Genomic DNA, 13,767 nt, shown 5'->3' with positions numbered 1-13,767 from the left:
GATTATTAAAATTTGCGAAAATTCGAAATGAAATTTTGATTTAAAAAATAAATATTTGCACCTAAGGAAAGGGTATTAAAATTATACTTAACTAATTATATACGTTACAAAAATTTCCAACGTTAAAAGAACGATGCTATGTCTCGAGGTTTGACAGTTAAATGTTTTCTGATAGCAGTGAAATGAATTTATTAACTTCATAATGTCAATGGAATCGTTGTAAGGAATCGGTTTATACCAAGTTTTACTTGTAGGTTATGATACATCGATGAAAAGCATATAAACTGGGATTCCTTTTTCGTGTACTTAAAGTTTGAATTTCAGATTCGGTTCCTGTTCTTTTGTATTTTTTTAGTAATTGTCAGTAAAAACATACTTGCATGAAAAAATCATTTTTAAAATTTTTTATTACTCTTACATCTTGAAACATACAAGAAATGATCATGATTTTGTAATATCGAAACATATGACGAAACAGCTAAACATTTGCTACAAAAATCAATGACATATGAATAATTAAATATTTTAAACTAAAAAAACTCTCAAAATCATCCAGACAAATACTAAATATGTTTTTCTTATTTTCCCAAAAAGAAACTAAAGAAAAATATTTTTATTATTGAAAACTAAAGCAACTTGTATTTACAAACGTTTCTGTTCAATTGTGATACACGTAGGAAGTAAGTGCAAAACACAAATTTCAATTTACAGAGATATTCATTACACAAAGACTACTTGTTTTTTTTCTTCAAAATATATTTTCGAAGAAGAATTTAATTAGCAAAAACTAATAGAACTAAAAACAAAAATCTATTTACAATCATTTCTGGTCAATTTTGATACACAGGAAGGAAACAAATGCAAAACAATCATTCTTCATCCCTTTTTCTTTCAGAAATATAGGTACGTATATAATCATGTCGAATGTAAAATAAAATGGCAGCAAAAACAAATATGTAAAAATGTTGTAACACATTTTTACATATTCGTTTTGTAACACATTTTTTAAGAAATGAAAACAAGTTCCAAGAAAAATAAATTAGTGAAAATGATTTTAAATGAACAAAAGAATTTGAAAAAAATTAAATACGTGTGTAAAAAGTAGAAGCAATTTTAATGTGTGGAAGCTTAACTTAAAGTAGTAGAAATTTTCTTTGCTTCAATCTCATAATATTTTTAAAATAATTTAACCTTATTATATATGACGCAAATGTAATTGCTTAAATTTTTATATAGGTTACTTAAACTAAAATATTTTTAAAAAAAATGTCACTCAAATTTAAAGTCCCCTATTTTAGTTTTTCAATCAAGACCATATTTTGCGGGAAGTTTAACCTAGTTTATTTAGTTATAATACTACATAGTAAAAATGTACTAATGTTATGAAATAAATATGACCAAGATTTTTCTCATTCATATGTTACATTTGATTTAATATTAGGAAATAAAATTATTATAGTAAGGAAAATAGGACAAAAACTACATGGTTACAATAAAAACTAAATGGTTTGATAAAAACTAGTAGTTCTCAACTTATTAAAGCTATTTATTTAAAACTGCGACTTTTTTTTTAACTTAAAATTTAGCGTAAGACCATTTTTAAAGAAATTCACAAGAACTTACAGTAATATAAATAAAAATAGGAAAAAAAGTTGTTTTTAAAATTTAAAATATGTTTTCTTTATTTAAAAGCACAAAGTAAAGAAATTAAAATATCAGAAAAGGAATCACAAGGCAATGTTAATTTCAAAGAAAGCAAGATATTCCTTCATGTTATATTTTTTTTCTTTATAAATTAAATTAAAACTAGATCTAGTAATTTTTTGCCTTTTCTAAACTTTGAACAAATATTCATCAGCATTTTTTATCTCCTTATGATTTAACATTGATCGTTTAGTAGTCTGTCGTTGTCTTGCAAAAAATTCTTCCTTTTTACTCAACAAAACTAAAAAAATAAAAAATAAAAATAAAAAAAATTAATAATAATAAAAAAAAAACATAAGTAAAACCAAACAAAAAAAATATACTTAATTCATACTAAAAAATTTTAACACTCAATTACAATATTAAAAATCTGTAAATGATGAATCATTCACTAAGAGCTTAAAAATTACAATCACAGAAAAATGGGTCTGAAGTTCAACCATGATATTAGTACCTTGACCCAGAATAGAGTGCAAGGTTGCTGAAACCATAGTAAAATGTTGATAAATGAACCCTAGTAAATGAACCAATTTGAACTAATTTAAGTTGACGAAAAATAAAACAATGGTTATACTTAACATCATGTTAAGGTTTCAACAAATTTAAACGAAATAACCAGTTCACACGTTTCAGATTTTCACTAAAACCCTATTCTAACAAAGTCAAGATGGTAAATTGAATCAATTTTTGAATCAATGTGAACTATAATATCTAATAAAGCATAAGAAAAAATAATGCTATAGTTATACTTAACATCATGTTAAGGTTGTTAAGGTTTTAGCAAATTTGAACAATATTACGCTTTCAAACGTTCCAAGGTTTTACTAAAACCTTATTCCAGCAAAGTCCGTACATTTTGTAACAAAACATTTCCGTTTTATTTTGTTTTATTTCTAAAAAGATAAAAAACAACGTTCTTCACAGTTTCTTCAGTTCAGAAAATGAAAAAAAAAATAGTTTCTTCTCAGTTTATAAACTTTTTACCGTACCTGGAAGAGTATTTGCTGAATAGAATCTAGCTTGCATTTATAGCTGGACCAGGCGAATTCCTGGCTCGAACATAGTACACTGCACCAGGACCTTGAGTTTTATACTTGTACCAGGACTTAATACTTTTCCATTTGTAGGTGAAAGCTATTCCAAGTGCAACAGCCACCAAAAAACATACAGTGATTGCCACAGTTAGGCTTTTGATGACTCTGTTATGATGCAAAGCAGCTGGTGAATTACTATAAGTTAGATAATCGCAAGAAAATTCTTCTTCACTCATATCGAAAATGTGGGCGTTTTCAAATTTCTTCGGGTACATGCATCTGGGGAAATAGAAAAAAATCATTATTTTTAAATTTTCTGTAATGAATGATTTATTATTACAATGAGAAAAAATATAATCAACACTATCAGAATATATTAAAGTTTACCATATGTCTGGCTCTTTGGAAACACCAAAAAGCTCGGTAATTTTTTAATGAATTTTAACAATAATTAATAGAATTTTTTTTTAAAAAAATTCGATATTATATATTGAATTTTTTAAAATTATTTTTCCAAGGGGAAAAATATTTTCTTCAATATAACGAGGTTTTCGAGTTATTGAAGTTCGAGATATAGAGAGTGTACTTTCAATAAACTGGGATTCCTTTTTCGTATACTTTATAACTCCTAACAGTCGGAATTTAAGTTTCGGTTCTTGTTCTTCTGTATTTTTCAGTTATTGTCCGTAAAAACCTATTTTTATGAACAAATCACTTATAAATATTTTTTTATAGCTCTTACATCTTGAAACATAGAAAAAATGAATGTTTTTTTGAAGTCGAAACATATATAGTGAAATAGCTAAACATTCGCTATGAAAAATCAATGATATATTTACAAATAAATATTTTCAACTAAAAATATTCCTAAAAACATCTAGACAAAAACTAAATATTTTTCCTTATTTTCCCGAAAAGGTAAAGAAGATTAATGAAAAAGATAATTTAGCAAATAAAATATGGTTTTATAACTTGTGTTAAAATTTGGCAAGTGTGGTAGTTTTATCATGATACCTCAGAGCAGAGTATCCCAAATTTTTTCGGCTACAGAAGCCTAAAAAGTCGAGTTTCGTTTGGCGGATCTATTACTTTTAAAAAAGTTCATTAACAGCTACGAATGTACTAGAAAAAAAGAAGAAAAGACAAAAAAGACGAAGAGAAGAAATAAAGAAGAGTAAAGAAAAACAAATTAATGTGAAAATAGTTATTCTGAAGGATGAAATTTATGAAATGTTCCATCAATAACTGTCTTAAAATTAATTTATATGCTTGGCAGTTAGATTCATAAGTTTACAGAAGCTTTTTGACGCTTGCACAAGTCTAAGTGAATAAAATAAACTGAGTTGTGGTTTTTGAAGAAGAACTGTTTTAAACTGTTAGAGAGATTATCGGAGAAAAATATTTTTTTTCTTCTAGAATTTAGTTATTTTATTTTGAATCTCAAAGTTCAATGAGAAATACTTGTGCATGTTTAGGCTAAGAAATAATTCCTGACATTTTAAAATTTTGTTACTTCTTTTTTGATTTAATAATCATAAAAATAACCGAAATATTAAATAAATAATATATTCTAGGTTAGCCTACTAAAAAATTTCAAAAATACTTGCTGGTTAAAAAAAATTTCCTAACTCATGGAACCCCTGTACATCTTTCTGGAACCCTAGGGTTCCTCTGAACACCTTTTGAGAACCTCTGCCTTAGAGCATGGCATGAAAACGCTATATTCGGTTAAATTTACTTCTCAACTTAGTATTTGTTTCTTCTTGAGTTCAAAATTACATTAAACGTCATATATTCGGATTTGGGTTGTTCAACGCCGGTTCAAAATTATAAATCCTCGATTTCAAATAATATTTTCGCGAAGACACTTGTCAAAAGGAATATAAAACATTTGTTTTTCACGTTCTTAAAAATCTGGTGAATGTCACATTCCATCCTAAATTGCAATAACGAAAGTTAAAAAGCAATAAAAAAAAGAAAGACCAATTATGCTTGATTTAAAAGAAATTCATGAAAACGGCCTCTGAAGAAATATAGTATACTAGTGGGCTGCGCCCCCTGCTCGCTAACGCTCGCCAACCCCCTAAAATTGCCACGCAATCTTATATGGTTTGCTCCGCAAACCAAGCTCGTTTCGCTCGCTACTAACTTAGGTACATTGCAAATGCTCAAAATTCTAAGAATTCAAAACAATCATTTAAATCCATATAACAACTTTTTTTTCTAAAAAAAATTACATCTTTTTAGTAAATACTGAGTCCTTAAAATAAATTTGAATTCAAATAAATGACATGTAATTCGTTAAATCTATTAGAAATGTGCTATAGTATAAAATCTTAAGATAAAATTTCTAAAACTGATATCTCTTTAAAAAGGTTAAAATTTCGGCTATAATTAAGTCTATTAAAAATTTAAATAAGTGAATTGCAATGGAAAAACCTGCATAAACAAATAAATTCTAGTAAAGCAAATAAATTCGTGATATAAATCAAAAATTGTCAAATAAATTCGTAACACATAAATTCGTGAAAAAAAAACGCTTTCGACAAAAAACTAAAATAGAGATCTATCGACAAAGACTTCTGCCTAGCTTATGCTCTCCTTGGTTATTTCAGTTTCCGTTTTTAAAAGCGCTATATGTTGAGCCATCTTAGCTAGATTTGGCATGTGACATTTCTAGCAGAAATCATTGGTCTATTTTCTAGCGTTGCCATTCGGGGAGTTGTAATGAGGCTTTTTTTTTATCGCCGTGTAAGAGAAATATATATATAGATAACATTATTATAGCATCGACTAAATAAAGGTGTTGAACTTTTATTCAATGGATGAACGCGCTTTAAATATTCAATAAAATGCCTGATTTAATTTTTAAAACAGGTTTAAAAACATATAAAAAGAATGTATGTTTACCTTAAATCAGCAGCGTAAATCTGTTGGATATCACACTCTTTGATCCACCTTAAGTTGCAATCACACTGCCAAGGGTTTGTCTGAACGTTGAACTTTTTCAACTTTGCGCACGGCACCATGTCTCTATCCATCTTAGATATCTTGTTTCCTTCCAAATCCAGTTCTTGAAGTGTTGGCCTCGTGTTATTGAACAATCCATCAAACGCCCGAGCATCAATAACCGTCAGATATCGATTGTATTTCATTTCAAGCACACGCAAACTCGTCAAACTCGAAAAAGCTTGAGTGAAAACTTTTTCAAGCTGATCCATTTCATTCAATTCCAAAACTTCCAGTGTACTCAGTTTGATGAAAGACTTCTTATCCAGTCTATCCACTGGATTCTCGTTCAATTTAAGGTACTTCAGACTCTTGGCACTTCTCAAAGCATCCGTTGGCACTTCGTGGAAATCATTGGAAGATAAATCCAGAAATTCAAGCTGCGGTGTGGTATGGAATATATGCGGTTGCATCGAGTACAGATTAGTATTGCTGAGATCCAACCATTTCAAAGCCACCATACGATTTAAATTAATGGGATCGATGTGAGTTAATGGATTATTAGCCAGTGATAACTCTTGCAGGCCAAGGAAATTATACAAAAGTCGATCTGGAATAACGTGCAAGTTATTGCCGCTTATGTTCAGTGCCAGTAGATGATCAAGACCATAGAATCCATTGTCAGCAAATGACGAAATAGCGTTATTTGCTAAATTCAAATATTTCAATTTAGTAAGACCTCCAAAAGCATACTGAACGGCAGTCGCAATGCGGTTATCGCTTAAGTCCAAAACTTCTACTGTGGGATGACCTAGTTCAACGTCCAAGGCTGTAATTTTATTGGAATTTAGGTCCATATGAGTGACATTAGCTGGCCAGTCATCAAGGGGTGGCACTATTGACAGATCTACCCGAGAGCAGTCTAATTTATAGAGTCCTTCATCTTGCAAGTTATGGCAAACGCAAACTGCGGGGCATAACGAGTCAGGTGCGCCTGTTACCTGGCTCCAGACCAGCAATGGGAAAGTTATGGCAAATGTCATGGCTTTGTATAATCTTCCTTGGGGTGATTTTTTCATTTTCTGAAAAATAATAATAAATGAATAAAAATTTTTAACTATACTTTGCGTACTGCATTGTAAAAAATTCTGGATCGAATTGTGGTATTAGGTACCGGCACTTTGAATGCATTATCCGTAAAATCCCTCTTTACCGTAAAATATTTTCAAGTAATTTTTACATTAATATTTATTTAGTTAGTGTGATTCGAAGATTTTGCAATAATTATTATTATAAAAATCACGCTATGTCCATTTTCACCTTAACATATAATCAAGTAATTTCTCAGAAATATTTATTTAATTAGGGTGATTCAGTGGATTTACAATAATTATTGCTATAAAAATTACAGCATATCTGATTTTTTGTCCGAAATTTTTTCACGGTGTAGAAAAAAGGATGAATTTAGTTTTTTTCAACAAAAGAGTTCGTTCTATTAATATTCATTAGGTGTTATAATTAAGAATTAAATTTACAAAAACAGTATTACTAACTGTTATTTTTTCACTACATAATGCATAGTTCTCTTATAATAAACTGTACACAAAACACTTTCGAAAATTCCTCTTTTTCTACCTAAAAATGAACATCTTTCTCTACCAAAATTGTAATTTCCCTTATAAAATGGTCACTTTCTCCTTAGAAACGAATAATTTCCTCTATAAAAGAATTGCTACAGATTATAAATTAATACCATCCTTCATAAAATATTTACTTTTCCTTTTAAAATGGTATTCCACTATAAAATTAATACTTTCCTCTATAAAATTGTTACATTTTTTTGGGTAATAATTTCTCTTAATTATAAAATGGATTGTTTCTTCAATAAAATAGTTACTTTTTCTTGTGAAATAGCTCTTACCCCCTAAACATTAAATAATTTTAGCTGCTTCATTCAAAATATTGAAGCAACTTCATTCATAGCAACTTCATATAAAGCAAGTACTTCATTCAAAATATTAAAGCAACGCGAAAAGTTATTTTTACTTTTCATTACGTATATGTCGAGTCGGGATAGCCTGGATGATAAGGCTTCGGACTCACGTTCGTGAGAACAGGGGTTCGAATCCAGATCGCCGCTGACTGGTGCACGTTAAATCTGTTGAGTTATAAAGTACTCCATGTTCCCATAACACATTATACCACTAGGGATACTGGATTCTAGATTGATCCTTCTCGGGTTCAGATCAAAATTACGATATTTGGATAAATGAATGGATGTTATGAATGAGTCCATACTATTAACGGGTGTGACGTATGGGTGTGATAGAAGTTGAATTCTTGGATATAGACTGCGCCATTGGAAAATAGAACAATCGCACCCCCCAGTTCCTTATTGGTCCATGACAACAACAACATTACGTATATGTGAGGAGGGTTCGCTTGTACCAAATTTATTTGCCAAAATATCTGAATTTCATCCAAGTATGTTGCATCAGGTTGAAGATAGCAAATTTTTTTTTATTTATTGATACTGTGAGAGAGCACAAACACAGTAGATACAGCAAGGGAACACAGACACAGAAATAGTTGATTCATAATAAATTTATAGAGCAAATTTATTTAAATTAAATTATTTATTTATATTGCATTCTACAAGCGAAAATTATATAATTTCTATAATTTTGCCATGCTCATTAACCTTTTGACACATAAGGGACAACGGTGTTCATTTTATTTAGATTTTTTCCTGACGTTCTAATTAAAAGCAAAAATATATTTTGGCATATAAATCTGATGTAAACGAAGCAGTGTAATAATTACTACAAAAAATCTTTTTGATTATTGAAATTACATTTGTAATAATAAAATATAAAATCCAAACAAAGTAGTTTGAAACATTTTATCTTTATTCATTTTTAAAAATTTATAAATAATTGATTTTGAAAATTAAAGAAATTTCAATGATGAATGACTAATTTTATTAGATCTAAATAACTGTAAATAGGCGTAAATTTAGAAAATTATTGTTTAAAAGTGAGCCGTTTTTGGACAATTTTACTTTTAAAGCAAAGAAAACCACCGATGTTTCATGTTGTATTTCATAACCATAAGTAATTTAAATGCTTAATATAATATTTTTTACTAATTTACTCAAATAAATATAAAATAATGAAAAAACTTTGGAAAATATGTTTACTCAAAGTTCTGCGTCGAAGGGTTTAAATATACATGTACTCGAAGAAAAAAGAAAACGGCAGACCAAATTTGAGATGGTTAGAGGGCTCGGAAAATAGATCTACACTGTAAAAAAGTAAGAATAAATTTATGGTTAGAAATACCGGCACTCAACTTGCCGGTATTTTTTACCGTAAAATCCATAATTTTTATTGGAACATGTTGGAGAACAAAAATTCTGGTATACCGTAATTTTTACCGTAATAATTACCGCAAAATCACTGAAGTACTCTAATTAAATATATAATACTGTAAAATTATTTTTACAGTAATAATTACTATAAAATCACCGAATCACTCCATTTAAATAAATACTGTAAAAATACAATAGAATATTTTACGACGAAAATGGAGTTTACGGATAATACATCGAAAATACCGGTACTTTATAACGTAATTTGATCCAGTATTTTTTACAGTGTATCTGTACTGCTCTGCGATCAGAAAGCTGAAGAACACTGACAGGGTAGAAGACAAGCGTCCAACGGAACTTTCCGAAAATGCTAAACCGCATTCGGTCTATCGAACAAATTAAAAAGTAGAAAAGAAGTTAAATATATATGCGTAATTTCAGGAAATGTAAAATTTAGTTTGATAACTAATATATTAAACATTAACAGCTAGAAATTGTTTTGTTTTAAATCTTTGAACGTAAATCCACATTGGAATACTTTATAAGTATCACTTTGATACAATTTTATTACTTCTTACCTTTGTATGTGTCTGTTTTACTAAATTTGAAAGAAAGGTAACACTCAAAAAATTTATAGCACATTTTCTTACCTGCATTTGAATTTCTAAGCGTAGATCAATTTGCTCATCAAAAAATTTGTATAAGTTTAGTATAAGTTACATCCACCGTATAAAAAGCATGCTCTTCGGAACACTTTGTCTAAAATAAAAAATAAATAAATATATGTATAATTCATCTTTTTCCAATCCTATTTCAAATGTCAAGACATTATTTTAAATTTTTCATTGCTTGTTAACAACTGCACATTCAATTATATTTTCAAAATTTTGAATTCAGAAGTTAACTTTAATTTAAAATAAATATAAAAATTAAATTTATTTGAAGTTGAATTTTTATTTCTTCACGAATATTCAACCGATTTCTTCTAGATTTTTGATTTAATCATTTAGAGTAATTTAGATTATATACATACATCAAAATTTTCACACCCAAAAATTAGAAGTGTTTCTGTTTATCAACTAATCAAAAAATTAAAACTGATTGTAAATAATGATTAAACATTGTTTTCAGCGTTAAATTGTCTTTATATCAACCAGTTTTTAAAATAAATAGTAGTGTTTTTTTATTCGCGCTACTGGTTCCAACGGTTTGGAGAAATACTGAAATTTCGCCAAATAAACAAAGAACTACGTTTTGTGATTGAGTTCATAATTAAACTAATTACTTTCACTTATAAATTAACATGTCTTGTGTAGTTTTTTTTATACCGTTCGAAGTTAAACTTAGTACATAAATTAGTGACATAATTGTTAAGGGACATAAATTAGTTACTTATTACATATCCATTATTAGGCAAGAAGTACTTATAGTAAATTATTATTATTATTTTGCCTTGAATTACGAATTATATGTTCTATCTCTATTTATTTATATATATATTTTTCTAAATTATTGAATAAAATTTTCATTTTTCTTCAGAAATGGAACGTACTTACTAGAAAAATCAATGTGTCGATTGTAGTAATTTTTAAATCATTATCTAAGTCTGACAAATGTATCCTAGAATGATTAATTTATTATGACGCATGACCACAATCATGACGTAAACAAAACAGTTACGGGGGAAAAACATGAAAGGGGCAATTTCACGTCAGGTATAATTAGAAGTTGGAATTTTTTTTTGTAGGTTTTTTTATAAATATGAATTAAATTACTTTTATCCATTCATATTTGTTACAAAAATATTGTAGACATGCATACATATTTACCAAATATTTTCTGAAATTATAAGTTCAAGAATTAATGTATATAAATTACATAAGTATTATATACACAAAATAAATAAATGTAAGCTTAATACATCAAAACATTCAGAATATAATAGAACAGAACAATTCTATTATATTCTAAGAATAAAATAATTTAATCATCTTTACATGACTTAAAACATGATTTTATGAAAACAAAGCAAAATTTATCCTTCTATTATATAAAACTTACCCTGTTTTAATATAAAATTTAACAAATCTCATTATAAAAATTTTTAATAGCAAAAACGAAGAAAATAAATCGGAATAAATTTGAAATATTATCAAAATTATTTATCATTATACAACAAAATCCACTGCAAATATTATTTTGTTAACAAATATTTGATATATCATTTATATTTTCATCGTAAAAAATACCCGTTGTTTTCTAGCGATTTTTCCGCATATTTAACGGTTTAAAGACGTTTTGTTAAAAAAACGGTTTTTCACCGTTTTTAACCCTAATCACAAACATACTAAAACCGTTAGTTGAAGTTTTGTGTTCCGTAATATAACTTTACCCATTTTTTTATAATTTAATGATTATTTTCTATACTTGCTCTAACATTTTAACAATCACTTTATGGCTTCGAACATCGTATAAAGAAAACTGCGATTCTATTATTAAATTGATATATTATGGATGTGATATTTTCACCATCGCAATTTCTTCATAATATAGCACTTCAGCCGCAGTGGCTCAGGAGAATGAGCGTGTACCTAATAAATAAAGTGACCCAGGTTCGAAATTCAGCAATGACTAGTCGATGCAAATTCTACCGACGATGAAATTTTCACACCTGGTGTGAGTACAGATTTATTCTGTAAATTCCACACAGAGAAAACTTGTTCGCATACGGTAAAAGTATGTAAAGACAACAGGTTTATCTTTATTTGTAATTTTTGTTGTAAAAACTAATTTTTTTTTTTAGATATATTCTGATTACATATATTATTTATGCTTTTTATGGAAAACCTGTTTTTTGTATGGTAAAAAACTGTTGAAGCGACTGATTTAGCTCGTAAATTTTCAACGGTTTTACACTATTAACCTAGCTGTCAGTTTTCCCGTAAATTTTTCTGGATGTTTTTGTTTCTTGTACATTGTTCAACGAATTGAGTTTTTGCTATTTTTTAGTTATTTCTCGCAAATGGAGATCTAGGCGGAAGAATGGTTAATTTCCATGAAAGCTGATTCTGAGAAAAAATTCAAGATTTGCAGGAATCATTTTCACCTAGCACGACCCCTTTTCACTACGTAATAATTCTCGGGGAGAATGAATTTTTTATGTTACTAATTTGTCCAAACTTTGCATTCCTAAAAATACAACACAACTTCAACAAAAACCATTCTTCCCTCATTGATCTTCAAATAGCAGTTATTCATATTTTTATTACGCACAGAAATATATCGTACAAATTCTTAAATATTTTGAACAAAATCCGAAAATAAGAACAGAAGAGAAGAAAATAGAATATGCTTTTCTGATTTCACTTTGTGGTCACCTTTTAATGACCAATTGAAAATTGGAAATAATAAACACAATAGAAATAATAACACGGTATTATAAAAAAAAGGAAGAAAATATTTTACTCAATATTAATGTCTAATATTTAAACCCGTAATTGATGGATTTAATTTTCTTCCTAAATTTCTCGTCAATTCAGGCAACAAAAATACTATTATGCATAACTATCACAACACATAAATTATTCTAAATGTTTTTAACTTATTACGAACTAATGGAGACACTTCAATGAAAATGAATTAAAAATAAATCAAACAATTAGCACACCTGCATTTCATGAGAGAATTTGAGAATGTATTTTTTGTATTTAAAAATATATATTGCACTTAAAATATAGAATACTTATAACAACATTATATCATAAATGTATTACAAAATTTCAAATAATATCAATCCGTAGTATCTAGCCTGTAATTTTAATCCGAAATTTTTAGATAACAGTTAAAGCACATTTTTTTTAAAAAAAAGAAAGTTATACGCAATTATCACAACACAAATTACTCTAAATCTTATTTTTTATTACGAACTAATTGACTTTTCACTAACCAATAACAAAGCCACAATAAAGAATCAATCCTTCAATTAGCACACCTGTATTTAAAGAAAGTATTATTTTTTATTTAAAAAATGTATTACGCATAAAATATGGAATACTTAGAACAACTTTATATTATATCATAAATATATGACAAAAATATTTAAAATAATAACAATCTATAATTTTAAGGATGTTTAAAAAACTAACTTTTTAAGGGATTCATTTCATTTTCTTCAAATATTCCTTATCAGTTTAGTTACGTTTATTTTTTAAAAATTTTGCATACTTATTGAGCAATAATACGAGCATAACACCTGATTACTCTAAATCTAATTAAATCATCATCAATTACTTTCACTATGACGATACTGCAATAAATATTAATTAAAAATCAATCAAATAGTCAGCATACCTGTATTTAGTGAAGAGGGTAATCATGTCGCAATGCCATTTAGCGATTTTCCAACTTATCTTCAATCCAAGGTGCGACCACAGACAACGTTGCCATGGAAATGAAGATAAAATAGACATTTCTTAAGCATAAAAATTTAATGCTCGAAGTTTTTTAAACTAAGATTTCGTTGGAAACATTTAAAAAAAAGTTTTGCAAACTTCAGGAAGCAAAAACTGATAACGTTTGTTGTTTATATTTAACTAAGGCTTTATAAAGATCATGCTTTTAGAATTTTAAACATGCTTAAACGACTTTTTCTATTTTTTTTTAAAAATGCAAATCATTTTTCTGAAGAAGTTTACGTATTGATAATAAGCA

General features: G+C 27.8%; 1 protein-coding gene across 3 annotated transcripts; it reads right to left on the bottom strand.

Moving 5' to 3' along the window:
• Window positions 1-389: 389 nt before the first annotated feature.
• On the bottom strand, window positions 390-13,563 carry LOC139426200 (phospholipase A2 inhibitor beta-like). Of its 3 annotated transcripts, XM_071184079.1 has the most exons (5): window positions 13,408-13,563; window positions 9,708-9,816; window positions 5,649-6,769; window positions 2,694-3,017; window positions 390-1,945 (listed from the first exon to the last, which is right to left on the bottom strand). In XM_071184079.1, the coding sequence occupies exons 2-4, from the start codon at window positions 9,711-9,713 to the stop codon at window positions 2,720-2,722; spliced, it is 1,425 nt and encodes a 474-aa protein (XP_071040180.1). In that variant the 5' UTR covers window positions 9,714-9,816; window positions 13,408-13,563; the 3' UTR covers window positions 390-1,945; window positions 2,694-2,719. The 3 variants fall into 3 exon arrangements, with proteins under 3 accessions (XP_071040180.1, XP_071040178.1, XP_071040179.1); XM_071184077.1 differs by having other exon boundaries at window positions 390-3,017; window positions 13,408-13,562; XM_071184078.1 differs by having other exon boundaries at window positions 390-3,017; window positions 13,203-13,421.
• Between the last annotated feature and the right edge of the window lie 204 nt (window positions 13,564-13,767).

Source organism: Parasteatoda tepidariorum, chromosome 8 (assembly GCF_043381705.1).
Source record: "Parasteatoda tepidariorum isolate YZ-2023 chromosome 8, CAS_Ptep_4.0, whole genome shotgun sequence".
NCBI classification, from domain to species: domain Eukaryota; kingdom Metazoa; phylum Arthropoda; class Arachnida; order Araneae; family Theridiidae; genus Parasteatoda; species Parasteatoda tepidariorum.
The sequence above is the reverse complement of the archived record's forward strand: the minus strand, read 5'-3'. Positions and strand labels throughout refer to the sequence as shown.

Bases quoted from the DNA above. Each gene is read 5' to 3' on its own strand.
- LOC139426200 (XM_071184079.1), bottom strand. The intron at 3,018-5,648 runs GTAAACATACAT...CTATTTCCCCAG, and splicing joins ATTTACGCTGCTGATTTAAG to ATGCATGTACCCGAAGAAAT.